The sequence below is a fragment of the Labrus bergylta genome, chromosome 15 (assembly GCF_963930695.1).
Source record: "Labrus bergylta chromosome 15, fLabBer1.1, whole genome shotgun sequence".
NCBI classification, from domain to species: domain Eukaryota; kingdom Metazoa; phylum Chordata; class Actinopteri; order Labriformes; family Labridae; genus Labrus; species Labrus bergylta.
This window is the reverse complement of record NC_089209.1, coordinates 15312305-15328149: the sequence shown is the minus strand read 5'-3', so window position 1 is coordinate 15328149 and position 15845 is coordinate 15312305. Positions and strand designations below refer to the sequence as shown.

At 40.9% G+C, this 15845-nt stretch overlaps 1 protein-coding gene across 1 annotated transcript; it reads left to right on the top strand.

Annotated features, from left to right (window-relative positions):
- The first annotated feature begins 996 nt into the window (after positions 1-996).
- On the top strand, positions 997-15392 carry wdr26b (WD repeat domain 26b). Its single transcript, XM_020638851.3, has 14 exons — positions 997-1622; positions 3816-3915; positions 4834-4890; positions 6612-6748; positions 7750-7847; positions 7938-8094; positions 8748-8886; positions 9758-9898; positions 10240-10359; positions 11528-11673; positions 11858-11936; positions 12057-12186; positions 12783-12977; positions 13125-15392. Exons 1-14 carry the CDS (start codon positions 1321-1323, stop codon positions 13148-13150), a joined length of 1827 nt encoding a protein of 608 aa, XP_020494507.1. The 5' UTR covers positions 997-1320; the 3' UTR covers positions 13151-15392.
- The last annotated feature ends 453 nt before the right edge of the window (positions 15393-15845 follow it).

Genomic DNA, 15845 nt, shown 5'->3' with positions numbered 1-15845 from the left:
TTTGTCTGTTCACTTATTTGCACATAAAAACATTAAAAAAAAAAACACATGTTGAGTCTGACAATAAGGGTTCCTGTAGGATAAAATTGCCAAGAAAATTGTCCATTTTTGTAAGCGCTTGTTTTATCATGTAGCTTTTTTCATGTGTGCTTAATTTGACAAATAAATACAGGTAATGTAAAATACATTGACAGGTAATAGAATACAAATAAGAAGGTCTGCTGTTGCTGATGAATCATTGTTTTAAGACTGATGCACGTTTGAATGTAGGAAAATTAAGTAAGGGTGTGAAGATGACAGATGAGAAAATTATTTAAAAACGAATACAATTAATAATAAGACTGGTATGAAAATACATAAATATTTACATTATGGATACGTTGAAGTAGCAATCAGAGTACATTGTAGTGATTGTTATTGCTTCTTTCTACAAGAGTAAAATCAAATTAATAATCTTTGATCCAATCAATAACTACATTGAATTGAATTTCACACGATGATTACATTTTTTAGCAAAATATTTTAACCACTTTCATCGGTAATCCAACGTTCTTGTCAAATTTCCTGAGCCCTTCCAAATTGCACATTTTTACATACTTTTGTCTCTTTAGAATAAAACGGTGCGCTTTTTGCGATTTTGTCCGACTGAATTATGAATGGATTAGTCGAAGTTTAAAAAACTGGACACCTGCGGAAAGTCAATTTGAGTTTCTAACAATAGACTACCAGTCATTTGAAACTGCAATTATATTAAAGATAAGAGCCTGGGGGACATTCAAATGAATTTTAATGTGTTACTGTTAGCAGGTAATTATTATGCTAACTAGGTTCTAATGCGCCACCCACGGATTATAATTCTACCCGGAAGCTTGGTAGTGTAGGAATTTCCGGTTACGTCAGGGCGTCAGGACTCCATTAGAGCTGCAGCTGTTTTGAGAGAAACAACAACAAAAACGGGCTGACTGACAGCGAGTTCACAGTGACAGTCCGCTCTAAGCCCGACAACGAGGCCTCGAATCTGGAAGATTAACCTTAATTTCCCACCCGGAGCTCCGCCGGCTTCTAACCACGGCCGCTCTCGGTGAGGAAACTCTGGCCTCCGCTTCCTCCTCCTCCGACTCGGACACCGGCGGAGCGTCGCCGCCCCCGCGGAAGAAGCACCGAGCCTCGGCGGCGGAGGGAGCAGGAGAGCCCGGGGCTTCAGCAGTTGTAACAGGCCTCTCTGGAGTCGTCCCAGGACTTGCCACCTCCTCTCCGCTCTCTCAAGCCACCTCGACCATCCACTTTAACCGAAGTGCAGTCAACAACCTCAGCAGCAGCATGCAGGCAAACGGGGCAGGACAGGGACAAGAATCTACGGAGCTTTCCTGCCTGAACAGCGCACAAAACGGGGAGTCATCCTCGGCCGGTGGAGCCCACTCGAACGGGCTTCTCTCCAGCACAGACAACGGAACTAACATCGGTACCAGTAACGGGTCGACAACAGCAGGGCCCGGTTCGGGGACTGCCTCCACAGCTTCGGGCTCGGAGGTCGGCTCTTTGAAGAAGAAGAAACGACTCTCGCAGGCGGAGGAAGATGTCATACGATTAATAGGACAACATCTCCACGGACTAGGGCTGAAGTAAGTTTATTCAAAGTCGAGCAAAAAAAAACAAAAAACACCAACAAATTAATGCAAAGTTCGAGTTGAACATGAAGTAGGAGATGTATATGTGGCGGTTCTAGTGGAGCAGATAAGTAGCAGCTGGTAAAAGCGGTGATAGTGCGCTTGACAGACACAAACATGGGGGATGGGGGAGTTAGCCTCTGAGCTCGGCTGCTGGAAGAAGAAGGGGTCCATCTTGCACAATAACAGTTAGCTTCACGGCTAGCAGCGTTAGCCTGCGCTAAGTGTCCTGACATTAACCATTTCGACAAACATTAAAAATACACGGGTCTTACATTTTGCTGTTTAACAGTGGCCGTCATCAGCTGAAGCATCATTTTATTTGTCATTAGCTGCACGATCCGTAAATAATGATAAGGATTTCGCACTGTGTAAAAAGCATTACATCATCTAACATTAGTTTATTCAGAGAGCAGTGGATGATCTGTTGGCTTGTTGTGGTTTTAAAAAAATCAATGTCATGGGAATTGAGAGCCTTTATTTAGTTTCCAAATTGAGTACACAAGCAGATTGTTCTTCTTTTTTTTTTTTTGTTGCCCAGTGCATTATAGTGTTCATGAAAAAAAGTGCGGAGGAAATGTTAATGTGCGGGTTGTCAGTGTTGGTTTGTGGCTTTTCTTTATTTTTTTTCTAGCTTGGCTGCCTTTGGAGGAAAAACATGTTTTTTCTTCTCTTTTTTTTCGAATTTGTGTTAGAGTAACATTAATAGCTCGGCCTGACTGCAATAACAAGCCCTGGTTATGAAGACTGTCCTGGTTATTTCAGTATTCAGAGTGAACCTTTTGAACTGTCTTTTCTATAGCAAGCTTATTTTGTCAGGTCAATCACAATATTAAACAGCTTTCTTAACATGGTGACTTTCCCCCTGTAGGTTATTGATTTGCCTTTATTCCACTGCCACTGTGTCAGCAGTCAGTCACAAAGGTGACGTGCATGTGTTGGGGCATGTATTTATTTAAAGACAGCAGTCAATACAGTGGCTGACAGTTGGTCGTGAATTGAGGAGAATCTGGTTTATTGCGGATACAGAATGCGCTTTCTACCAGCTGGTTTAGATAGAAGCGCCGTGAATCTAATTATAGCGTAGTGGGGTTTTTCAAGAAATCTCTGTCTGGCGTTCTTCTTCAGAGCTGCTGCTTTGGTAGCCAATGTTGGGCAGCTATACATCCGCAGATCTCTGGTATCCAACTGAGAGTGTAGCTGCCATTACAAGGCTTTAATAAAAGACAGCCCCACACCGCTATGTTTACAAAGAGGGTGGGTCAGGGGGATACATGGCATTGGCTGGTATGAAAGAGAGCCCCTATATCTCAGCTGGGGAAATGCAAGAAGAATCAGTGTAGCAGGATGAGAGGCCAAACACAGAGCTGCTGCGCCACTCCATTGATACCTGAGAATGATGTCATCATGCCGAAGGTGTCAGCTACCCCCATCCACAACCCACAACCCACAACCCACTTTCATTATCACACACACACACACACACACACACACACACACACACACACACACACACACACACACACACACACACTTTTCAGTAGACCTGTTTGTGGGAGTTAATGTGTTTAGCAGGGAGAGATGGTGATTGAACAGATGGTCGTGGCTCACAGGCTGACATGATGGAAGCTCAGTTCATGATAGTGAACCTCCTACCGTCCTCTAGCAGCACTCTGCTGACATAACTGCTGCTCTGGAATTGCCCCCCTTTGGACATTTTTTTTTGTAGAAATGGTCTTAATCCTGTTGGCCAACAACTTTATTATTGTCCAGTGTCCACATTGTAAAACTTTTTGTTGTAGACCTTTATTATTGTCTGCAAGTGAAAACTATTGTTGCAGATCTCCCATTCACATATTTTCTGTCCTTGTTCACATGGAATAATCCACAGGTCATAAAATCAGCAAGCACACATCAATAATATTCCATATATGTGCTGACTTTTATCGTCAAACTGATTACTTCTAATTTCCATTGTAAAAGACTGAGCTCTGAAATACTGCATTTTTTGCTTGCTTTTTTTGACTCGTATAACTGTTTTAAATACTTCAACATATCTTTTCCTTCATTGGGTTCTCTCGGATCCATGTGTGTAAGTCAGCCGGTAACACTGTCTGCCTCTTTATCTCTGTGTCTGTGTGTATGTAGTCAGACGGTGGATCTGCTAATGCAGGAATCAGGCTGCAGACTGGAACACTCCTCAGCTACCAAGTTCCGCAACCATGTCATGGAGGGCGAATGGGACAAGGTAGGTCTTAGGTTAACATGATTACATAATCAAACACACTTTGATGGACAGTCAATCTGTGCCTTTTGTTGCCCATATTCATCTGTAAAATGAATAGGTTGTGTGGTCGAGAAACCATCAGACACATAACTTTGGTAGACTCATTGGATTTACTAACAAAGTGGTCTGCGTTTGGGACACAGTTGCACAGTCTCCCATTTCTTTTTTTTACACAACTTAATTGAAAACTCAACTCTAATTAGTAAATTATAGCATTCAAAGGTTTGTTAAATGTATATAATTGTCTTTAAACCAGCACTGTCTGCAAAAACCTGGTTTCAGTGCACAACAAGTCTTGTTCTGACATTTTAGACCTAAAGCTTCTAAAAACAAACACAGCGTATTATTAAGGGCCTTGTGAATCTTCTGGAATTATGGGCCTAGATTATCATTGCAGGATGGAAGAATAACATTTCAGAACAACAGGAACGCGAGGAATACAAAGGAGAAATCCTTCCTGCATCTTATCCCATCTCCCTCATCTAATTTTTCTTTTGTAAAATGACTAAGGTCTTTTACCTGCTCTTTTATGATATTAAATTAACAAGAGTAAGGTCTCTTACCTGCTTTTTGTAAAGTGTCTTGACTTAACCCTTGTATGAGTTGGCGCTTTACAAATATTGACTAATTGATGTTTTAAGAGAAATGTTAGTAAGCTGTTATTTTGCTTTTTTTTTATGATGGCAACACATCAGCGTCAGCTTTGTAATTCAAGCCTCATTTTACTCATCTTACACAAGAAATTGATGATAAGATTTCTAATACTGCTCATGTTATTAGTTGTTTTTTTCCTCGTGTTCATGCGTACAAACTGCTGAGCTAACCATTTCTTTCTCTCTGTCTCTCCCCTCCATCACCCTCCCTTTTGTTTTTGTCTAGGCTGAGAATGATCTCAATGAGCTGAGAGCACTGATGCATTCTCCCAATGCTATTGTGGTAAGCTCCCCTTGCCCAAACCTGAACTGGGTTGAATGATTTTCAGCTCAGTCTGAAGGTTCTGGAATGGTACAGTTAAATGCATGTTCTCGTTGTGGTGCACTGAAAGAAAATGCTTTGGATGTGCAGCAGTAATGGACACCACAATTCAAGGTGTGAGTGCATGAAGTTCAACGTGGCTTTTGTTAACCTTTGTTTGAGTGATTCTTGCAAATAAAACATTGATAAGTTATGATTTTTTTCATTTTTTGGTATTGATAACATTGCTTGCAAGCAAAGATCAGATGGATACGCTGATGTTTGCTTGTATTGGCTTGTTGTAAAATATTAAAATGGTGTTTAAGTTGGTTTATAAATGACTTAAATAATGACGTTTGAAGTAGTTAAGTTACAGTGCTCTGTATTTTAAAATGTTAATATCCTATTGAGTCATTACTTTGCTAAAACAAGAGAGGGAGAGTTTAAATCTTTTAAAAGCTCAAACTTCCATGTCCCTTGGAAAATGTTTTGGTTTGTTAATTTAGATGAACTGGAGTAGTATTACCATAACTGGGTCACATTTCCATACAACAAAGTCGTTGTAACGGGGTCTTAATAATGTGCTGCATGAAAAGTTAAATTTACTTTTTAGTGCCAAAATCGCCATCATTTTTTGAGTGTGGTATCAGTCTACACTTTAAAGGCACAACAATGAATTTCCCACTGAATCTAAGGAGCTACTTGCAACTACATATAAAACACTTGTCGCGAAAGATGATTGGAGGATAAACCTTTGAAAAAGTCAAGCACCAAGTTTGATTTGATAAAGACTGATGAATGTCTGTCTGCATTACTTCATTTTACAAAAGATAATAATAAAAGCTCATTTTTTCGTAAAAGAACTACCCAAAGGTTAAACTTTGATCACTTAAATTATATAACAAATTCCACAGTAAAGTTTTGAAAATGGGCCTCAGCTACATCTAATTAGCCCCAGCCAGAATGCTAATTAGCAGAGAAGATGAGCCTCAAAAATGGCCGTGCGCGTCTCGACTGAGTCCCTGCTGCTCTGTGTCAGAAGTCTGTTACCAGTTGGTTCTTTGAGATAACGGCGGTAGCTGTTGATTGTAGGAGTATGTACAGCCATTTAAGGTGCTGAGCTGTAGGGGGTTAGTGTTGTCGTTGTCAACATGACTTTTAACTGCAGCTCTAGTAAGCAGTTTGTTTATGTCACAAGCCTTGGTTGGAAGTTAGGTAATGTCTGTGTGTTCTTGAATTACTTATAAGCAGACTCTTGTGGGTGGATGTTTTCTTGAATATATATGTATTACTTATAACTGTGTTGGTAACTGTTGTCAGGGCTGCTGTTCATACTGCATTCCTGAGATAAGTAAGAGACTTTAATACCTCAGATGCTAATACAGCCGGAGGTGACTGATAATCAGTAGTGTTCTGTTTGAAGGAAGCTATTAATGTTGATTGGCCATATATCTTGAGCACATTTATTTATTATTATTTATTAGGAGGGATGCCTCTACATTGTACTGTTTGAACAGAACAAAATAAAACAAATTAATTCATTTATAAGTATGTAGATGAATCTGATGCGGGGACTTTTTCCCCAACATTGATTATTATTATTATTATGTTTTTTGCTTGGTTATTCATCTTTTTTTTTTTTTATCCTACTTCTATACTTCTTCCAGTTTTGGTAAACCCCATGTCTCTCTTCTTCTACTCAGCGTATGAAGTTCCTGCTATTGCAGCAGAAGTACCTGGAGTACCTCGAGGATGGCAAAGTCCTGGAGGCTCTGCAGGTGCTCCGAGGAGAGCTGACGCCACTCAAGTACAACACAGACCGCATCCACGTACTCAGCGGGTACAGTTACCATTTTAATATTGCATCCGTCTCATAGCAGTCATTACTCGTATACAAAAAACAGCTTCATGTACCAATGTAGCTCTTAGATAACTGTAATCATTAATGATACAGCTGCCACAACGGGGGTGAGCCAACTCCAGAACCAGAAGTTAGAAATGGATTGCAGATTGGTTATTGGAATTGAATACGTGCCAATAGATATAAACACGATATTTAAGCAGTTTTTTAAAATCTTCATTGTTGTCACAAAGCTACTATCTAAGGAGAGATTTGAACATATCTGAAATAATCAAACTTGACTATTAACAGCAGCAAAGGGTCCTTAAGAAAACAGTCAGTAGGTTTTAGCTCAGATTGAGTTTCAGTTCCCGTGTAAATTGCTTTCACAGCATGCTAACAACCAATAGCTTTGATCAATCTTTCTCATTGATCATTCATTTGTTTGGTTTCTTATTAATTTTATTCTGAAACACTGTGTGCCAATAATTCTTATAATTAACTTATAATGCTTCTGATATACTATGTAAGATGTCGGTAGCTTTAGGATTGTCTCCTCAACCGCCTGATGAAAGCACAGCAAGCGCTTTACCCTATTCTATTATCTAATCAATCAGTGTGCATTGATCACTCAACACTGCCGACTTTCCTGTTTGTCTTACCAGCCTGTCACTCCATTGACAGAATCATTTATTGATCTAACAGTTCTCATCTTTGATCAATCAGTCAGCTGTATCTGGATGTGTCCTTGACCCTGTCGCCACATATCTGTCAGCTTGTTTCTTAGACAGAACATGCACTGAATGCACTGTGTTTGCTCATTTTAGGTTATACACAAAAATGCATTTCCACAATCAAGTTTAATTAAACGTGATCTTTTCTAATCTGTAATGTTCCCCTGCATACTAATGACTAGTTTGTGACTATATTGTGCTTTCTGTTTTGGAGTGTTCTACGTTTATTTTTGTTGTGACAATCTTGCTGTCTGTGTCTTCCTGCAGGTACTTAATGTGTAGCCACGCTGAGGACCTGAGGGCAAAGGCAGAGTGGGAGGGTAAAGGTACCGCCTCACGCTGCCGACTGCTGGACAAATTACAGAGTGAGTAAAACACTGGCACCTTAGAGCCAGCACACATACTTCCCGACCTGTTTGTGGACTAACTTTGTTTTCCTTTATCTCTTCTTGTAGCCTATCTGCCCCCTTCTGTGATGCTGCCCCCTCGGCGGCTGCAGACGCTGCTGCGGCAAGCAGTGGAGCTTCAGAGGGACCGCTGCCTCTATCACAACACCAAGCTAGACAGTAATTTGGACTCTGTCTCTCTCCTCCTCGATCACGTCTGCAGCAGGTTGGTGCTCCATGGCTAGCATGCTGCTTAAACCCCTCAAGGCTTCACTACTGTTTAATAATCATACTCAAGCATTGCATATTTATGTACTGTTGCTAGAAAAAAAATAATTATAAAGGGTATGTAATCTTTATTAATGCTAACTTTCTCCCTAATATTCCTTAAGGGCCTGTGACCACAGACGGCTGGCAGCACCCACGACCTCAGCTTTAGAGCGCTTCTCATTGTTGCTAGGTTACTAAAGTTAACTTCTGCTTCCCTCAGTGGTGACTGTTAGGTCGGTTTGAATAGCTCTGCGTTCTTAATATTTGCTTTTATTCAATGAGATATCCCCAAGAAAACTAAGTGAAGCGTCGTATGACCCAGAAATTGTACCCTTGAAAGACAATTCAGATTAGCTTCCCCTACACCATTGTTGTATAGAGAGCTCATATCAGAAGCCCTTACCTTTCTTGATTTTGATTGGTTTGAGAGGGAGAGGGGACACTAAAGAGTTGTTCCAAAGTGAGAAACATTTTTCAACCAATACCAGCGCAAAAAGCACCGTCTGTGAACACAGGCCCTAATCGTGTGATTTATTTGACCATTTTCAAGTTTCAAGTTTATTGACCTACACAATGAAGTTTAACCTTGGGCCTTTTTCCATATTTCAGGAAACAGTTCCCCTGTTACACGCAACAGATTCTGACAGAGCACTGTAACGAGGTGTGGTTCTGCAAATTCTCAAACGACGGCACCAAACTAGCAACCGGCTCCAAAGACACTACAGTCATAGTTTGGCAAGTGGACCCGGTGAGTGTGTAAAATATGCCTAAAGATACCTGCTGTCTCTTTCTTTTGATTTTTAGTAAACAGCCAAACTAACCCTTCAGGAATGTCATCGTCTCTCTGGGCTTTGACAGATGTGTGCAGTATTGTCTTGGCAATTGTGATACTGGGCTGACAGAAACATACTAAAGGGATATTTGTACAATGTATCTATACCTAGATCAGAGTGAATGCTCCATACATACATTAGGTTTACAAAGGTTGAAGCAAATAACGTCATCACCCCCTTCTGCTCGGATAATCATGAGTTTATAAATGTGCTGTTATGTTCACACATGCATCTCACTGAAAATTTGAGGACATTTTTTTGGAGTTATGTACATGTGTGAATAGGCTTGGGATCAAATCAATTATCAAGGGTAATGCATAAGTAACCACTCCTCAACCTTTGTTAGAAATCTGCCATTCTTTTTTTTTTTTTTTTACAAAGAATAATATTGTGTTCCTCATTGCGCTATTTACATTTAACTTTGATTGGTCCTTCTTTCTGTAAGGGGAATCAGCTCTTGTTTACCATATGTTTTATTTTATTTTTCAAAGGAAACTTTAGGGTAGAATCCATACGTAGCACAGAATTGGCTTGTCTTTGAGGTTTTTTTTATATTGGCTGTGACTTTTTAGTGTGATAATTTTAGACCTGAATAAGGTGCCTCTCAGACATGGAATGAGAATATTTGTTTTTGTCTCCAGGTAATGTCATTTAGTTTTTTGCCAGTCAGTGGGCATCTGATTTTTCGACTGTTGACAACCCTAGTTTCTCTGCAGGCGAAGGCACAATCCTCTGTATATTGAAACACATTTTTATCATTATCATTGTTGTCTTCTCATGATGTAGGAGAGCCACCAGTTAAAGTTGCTGAGAACCCTGGAGGGTCATGCATATGGTGTCTCTTACTTAGCCTGGAGTCCCGATGACACTTACCTGATCGCCTGTGGACCTGACGACTGCTCTGAGCTGTGGCTCTGGAATGTTCAGGTGACATCATATTTGTTCAGACGTCGCTGTTTTTATATAAAGATAATCGTTTACTTGTGATAAGCTTGGAAAATATTTTTTTCAGTTGAAAATATGTACAAAAGCTTAGATCGGTTATGTTACAGGATTGAGACGTTTCATTCACATGAAGTAAACAAGAGGAATACTGTGTAGGCTGTGTACTCAATGACCTCTCCTTTTCTCACCATCCCCTCTCTCTCTTCCTTTCATCCACCCCTCCCCCTATCTTACTTAATGTTTCTTTTTGCTGTCTCCCTTCCCCCCATCTTTTTCTCCTGCTCTGTTTTTGTAACGTCTTCGCCAATCCCTTTGATGTCCAGACGGGGGAGCTGCGGACCAAAATGTCCCAGTCCCATGAGGACAGTCTGACCAGTGTGGCCTGGAACCCTGATGGCAAACGCTTTGTCACTGGAGGACAAAGAGGACAGTTTTATCAATGTGTGAGTGGATGGCTGGTTTTATTTTTTTTTCAAAAGGTACACTATGCAGAATTTACACTAAACTGTCTAAATTCATTTAAAATGGACTAAACCTTTGTTATACAATTTTGTTGTTTGAGTACTTACATTACCTCAAATATTTCCAACAGTTATCAAAGCCAGAGAAATTCTTAATTTCATAGTTATTATGGACCGTGTCTTGTCGGGGCAGCAGGCATGACAGACACAAGAAGTTTAGCGTTGCCATGGAAACACCGGATGTTACATCAAAAGACAGCTACATACGGAAGCGGGAACTGCTACTGAAAGTTGCCGTACTGTTGCTGTATGTGCTGCTGTGATAAAAACGTCATGTTAATTATACTTGGTAATTAGCTCGCCGGTAAACATATTCTCTTCCTCAGGTCTGTTTCGCCCGTTTGTCTTGACTATGGTCAACTTGGAGTTCGTTTTCATCTGGGGTGGGGGTGGAGTAGGAGAGAGAATCACTCCAATGATTCCCAGCCAGCCTCGACGTCATCTTTTGTTATTGTTTTGATTGAGAGCCCCCTGGCGATGGAATTTACGTACTGTGCGTTTAACTAAATATGTTTGTAAAGGTACATGCCTCCAATTGGTATTGTCTATTTCCTTTCTGGGTTTATGTATCACCTCTATATAGCATTTCTGGCTTTTCATCAATGCTGAATGTCTGGTGTGTTTTATAGGATGCAGGAGGCTTGCAGGGAGGTAATAACGGGTAGACATAAAGCAGCTGTTTTCTGATGGCTTACCTCAAAGAGTCATTTTCAAAATTATGGGATATGTCAGTGTATTGATTTTCCAGCCATGAACCCAATGAACCTATAAACAAGTCTCTATTAGTGTTTTGTGGTTGGGCAGGTTTCTGTGTGGTTGATTACTAATGTTAATGTTTAAATGTTAGAAATGTAAAGGTGTTTCAAATTACAATAATTATTTATTTATCACGTTAATAGAGAGAAGAACATTTTGATAAATGTTGACCTTTAAAAAGTCCTTTATTGGTTTCCGGTTGTTCCACTGTGCTTGTGTTTGAGCAGAATCAAAGCATCTAATAGGTTCCTATGTTAAATAAGACTACCATGTAATGCGTGATCATTCCTCAGTCAAGAATAAGAGCTGTAGAGTGGCCTGTCTGTGTTCTCAGGACCTGGATGGGAACTTGTTGGACTCCTGGGAAGGTGTGAGGGTGCAGTGCCTGTGGTGCCTGGGTGATGGCAGAGCAGTGCTGGCCTCTGACACACACCAACGTATCCGGGGGTACAACTTCGAGGACCTTACAGACAGAAACATGTAGGTGTTAGTCATTATACTCTCTACAAGGTACTTTTGTTTCAGTCCATACTTTAGCATAATGTTGATTTTTACGTTTCTATATCCCAAAAACCAGGGAGTCCATATCAGTTATATCTTTGTATATTGGCATGATTTGACATGTTTCCTGACTGCTTGTTTGTTGTCTACATGTCCTCCACAGAGTTCAGGAGGATCACCCTATCATGTCTTTTACTGTTTCAAAGAATGGACGATTAGCTTTGTTAAATGTAGCAACTCAGGTAAGATATTTGGTGGATTATTGCCTTCAGTTTATTGGTTCCTAAAGGACCTTTGCAATTTAGAAACACTATGCAGGACATTTCAGCACTGGAAAACTGCTCTCTTGATTCCTGGTGTAGGGAGTGCACCTGTGGGACCTTCAAGACCGGGTGCTGGTGAGGAAGTACCAAGGTGTGACCCAGGGCTTCTACACCATCCACTCCTGCTTTGGGGGACACAACGAAGACTTCATTGCCAGTGGCAGCGAAGGTACAGTCAAAAAGTACAAAAGCACGAAAAATACCAGCCAGATTAACCTGATGAACTGTACATAACATAGGCTCATCTCGTTCTGTAGAGGTCATGAATGTTGAATTAGTACATACCAGAGGTGCACCGGCTGGTAATCGGTTTTGGGCTGTTTTCAGCCTGTTTGGCTGTGATCAATGGTAAATGGTAATTGGATTTAAGCTTATACAGCGCTTTTGTAGTCTTCTGACTACTCAAAGCACTTTTACACCGCATGTCACACCTACCCATTCACACACTGATGGCAGAGGTTTCTATGAGTCCATCAGAAGTAACTGATACCTTTCATACACATGCATAATGCAACCAACGAAGCAGTAGGAATTCTGGGTTAAGTGTCTCGCCCAAGGACACATCAGACGCGTTGCTGCAGAAGCTAGGGATCGAAACCCCAACCTTCCAGTTGAGATACAATCACTCTACCAACTGAGCCACAGCCGCCCCTATCGATGACCGGATCTGTATTATGTAGTTATCCTGCATGTCTTATCATATTTCCCAGTGTGTGTTGCTAAATACCTTTTTATCTTGCTTCCTTTGTGCTCTCCTCTCTACAGACCACAAAGTGTACATCTGGCACAGACGCGGTGAACTTCCCATTGCTGAGCTGACAGGCCACACACGTACCGTCAACTGTGTGAGCTGGAACCCCACCATCCCAGGACTCATGGCCTCCGCCTCAGATGATGGCACAGTGCGTGTCTGGGGTCCAGCACCCTTCCTCGACTCACAAGAAGCGGACGGACTCAACGGTGAAAGCCAAATCTGTTTATAGCAGCATTGTTTGCTAAGAATTTATATTTGCTAAACTGAATGTTTAAGCCCAAAAATGAACATCAGTTTTGTATTGCATATCCTTTTACATAGTGTAACATGTATCTATGAATTCTTTCCCTTAGAGAACTGCAGTAACATGGACAGTTGATGGTCACTTATGGGCCTGATGACATCTCTCTATATCAACAATCCAAGAATCCATCAATAAGTCAAACCTACACGGGCAAATTAGATCCAACACCGACCTAAAGCAAGTGAAGAAAAACAAACAAAAGCCACCAAGACAATAGAAAACAAAAGTGAGAATATTTTGTCTCCCGGCTGGCTAAGGCAGAACGGTGGAGTTTAAACAAGGACTCTGAATATTCAGGTTCTTGTCAAGAAAACCTGATTCTGGCCCAGAGGAAAACCAGTCAATGCCCAGCACATATGAGCGCCATCCTATGGTGAGCTTCAATGGCTGTTTCCTTCCATCCGACACAGGAAATCCACCTTGACCTGGAAGCCTCCCCATGATGCATTCAAGAAAGAAACAGCAGAGCAGCCGGCCTCCAATTGGACTACACCTGTCTGCCAGTTTGTCTATCACATCACCTGTATAATGTCTCCATGAACATGGGTGGGTTATTGTTGGGGGAGGATGGGGCACCGGGAGGAAATAGCAACTCTTCTGTTTGTATGTTTTCCCTTTTTCCCCCCCACTCTCTTGCTATATTTTCTAATTTGATCTGTCGGACATACAGCCGAAGAAACCCATAATTCAAACACTGACCGGCCAGCTGAGAAAGGACACACAAACGAAAAAGGCTATGCTAAATGTTCATTTTTTTTATGATAGTCATAGCGTAATTCTCATTTAAGAGGTGAATCTTAGCTTGAGTAGTGCCCGTGGAAAGCTTTAGCTTGAAGATTCCACTTTCTGTTTCTCGACATTAGGAACTTTTTTTATTCCTTAATTTAACTTCTAACAAGGACAGTCTCTGTACCTTCCCAACCCCCCCCCCCTCCTGTCGAGCTAGCTACTGCACAACTCCATTCATCTGCCTAAAGAGGACACAGACAGAGGTATTCATGGGTCACATCAACGGTGAGCTTTCCTCTGTCAGGACACATATTATGACCTTTCTCAAAAAGACATGCTTTCAGATTTGAAAAGTGCTACTGGGATTGCACACTGGTGACGGCTGTTCCTCCTGTGTCTGTTTGTGTGTCTGTTTGTGTGTCTGTTTGTGTGTCTGTTTGTGTGTGTGTGTGTGCGCGCGCGTGTGTGTGCGTGCGTGTGTGTGTGCGTGTCACAGAAAGAGAGAACGAGTGAGTGATTATGCATGCACGCATTATTGTGAGAGTTGACATTTGTGGGTGCAGGTTTAATTGCAGCGTGTTTTTGTATGTGTGCTCTATTCACACCAGCAAAAGATCCCCCCCCTCCTCTATGCTCCTAATCCCATATAGTAAAAATTGTAAAGAGGATTTTAAACCAACTCTAAGTTATCCAAAGCCCCATAGGTACCTCTATCTGTGAAACAAAGAATACTTGAGAGCCATTTTGTAAAAGAAAAACTTTTTCTTTAATCTGGGGCTTTAATTTTTACATTAGAATTTATTTCTCCTTCACCATGTGGCATTTAAAACACCACTTACACTGTTATTGGAAAGAGAAAGGAAGTGTATAAAGAGCGATTGTTTCAAAAAGCTGTAAAATGTGTCATTGGCAAAGGGTCACTTCATATGAGAACTTAATGATTGTAAATTATAAGACGAATAGTTATGGAGAAGAGGCACCAATAACCAGAATCTATTTCAGCATTAGGGAGTGTTGATGCAATCCTAAAAACACACAAACACACACACACACACACACAAACTGCCTTCCTGTTTATACAGTTGCACACAAACTTTCAGTATGTATGCCCCCCCCCCCCCCCAGCCTGCTCTTTTGCACCAACTGCAATCGCATAAATCCATAAAGTAATCTGAGATTACTAAAGGAATTGAGCCCTCATCTTGCTTTTATGCTCCCAAAAGCAGTGACTGATGACCCTGTCAAAAAAAACAACAACCTTAACCTCACAGCACAGAAGGCAAGGCACAGCAGCCTCGTATTACAGAGAATTCAGCATCCCACCACCCACCCCCTCACCCCACCCTTTGTTCTCCAGCCAAGTTATCCAGCGGTCAGTGCACCATTCAAAGCTTTCTTCTTCCCTTTTTTCAGGGTATGTAATGACTATTTGCTACAGACTGATATACAGTAAAAACATGTTTAAAATCAGTGCTTTTCTGCCTGTTTTTATTGAACTTTTTTTGTTACTTAAATTTTTTGTTCACATTATATCATTTTTTTGGTTGACCTCTATCCCTGTATGATCATATTAAAATATAACCAGACATTTTGAGTCCTCATTTTATTTTCTGTAATCTTTATAACCCCTTTTTTCCAATCTTTTTTTTTTAAACGTTTTTTGTTTCTTTATATTTCATTTCATTTTATCTACCACAACAATTAGAAATGAATATGCACAGTAACACCCATGCCAGTTGCATTGGGATTGGAGGTTGTTTTCTTTCAGTAAGTGTGTTGCCTACAATCAAATCAGGTCTGAAGTATCCACCCTTCGCCTTTAAGGAGTTTCCTTCATGTGAAAATCGACTTTATCGCATGTCTGTTTAATTGACCAGATCTTAATCTTTGTAAGTTGCCTCTGACCCATATCAGAGCCTATCACTGGAGGCACACCGGTGTTTTCTGAAGGCTACATGTCTTGATCCTTGACTGCAGAATGGACTCCTTTTCCACAACCTACATCTGTGACAATGAAAGTCACGACCAGTCACTTACCAAG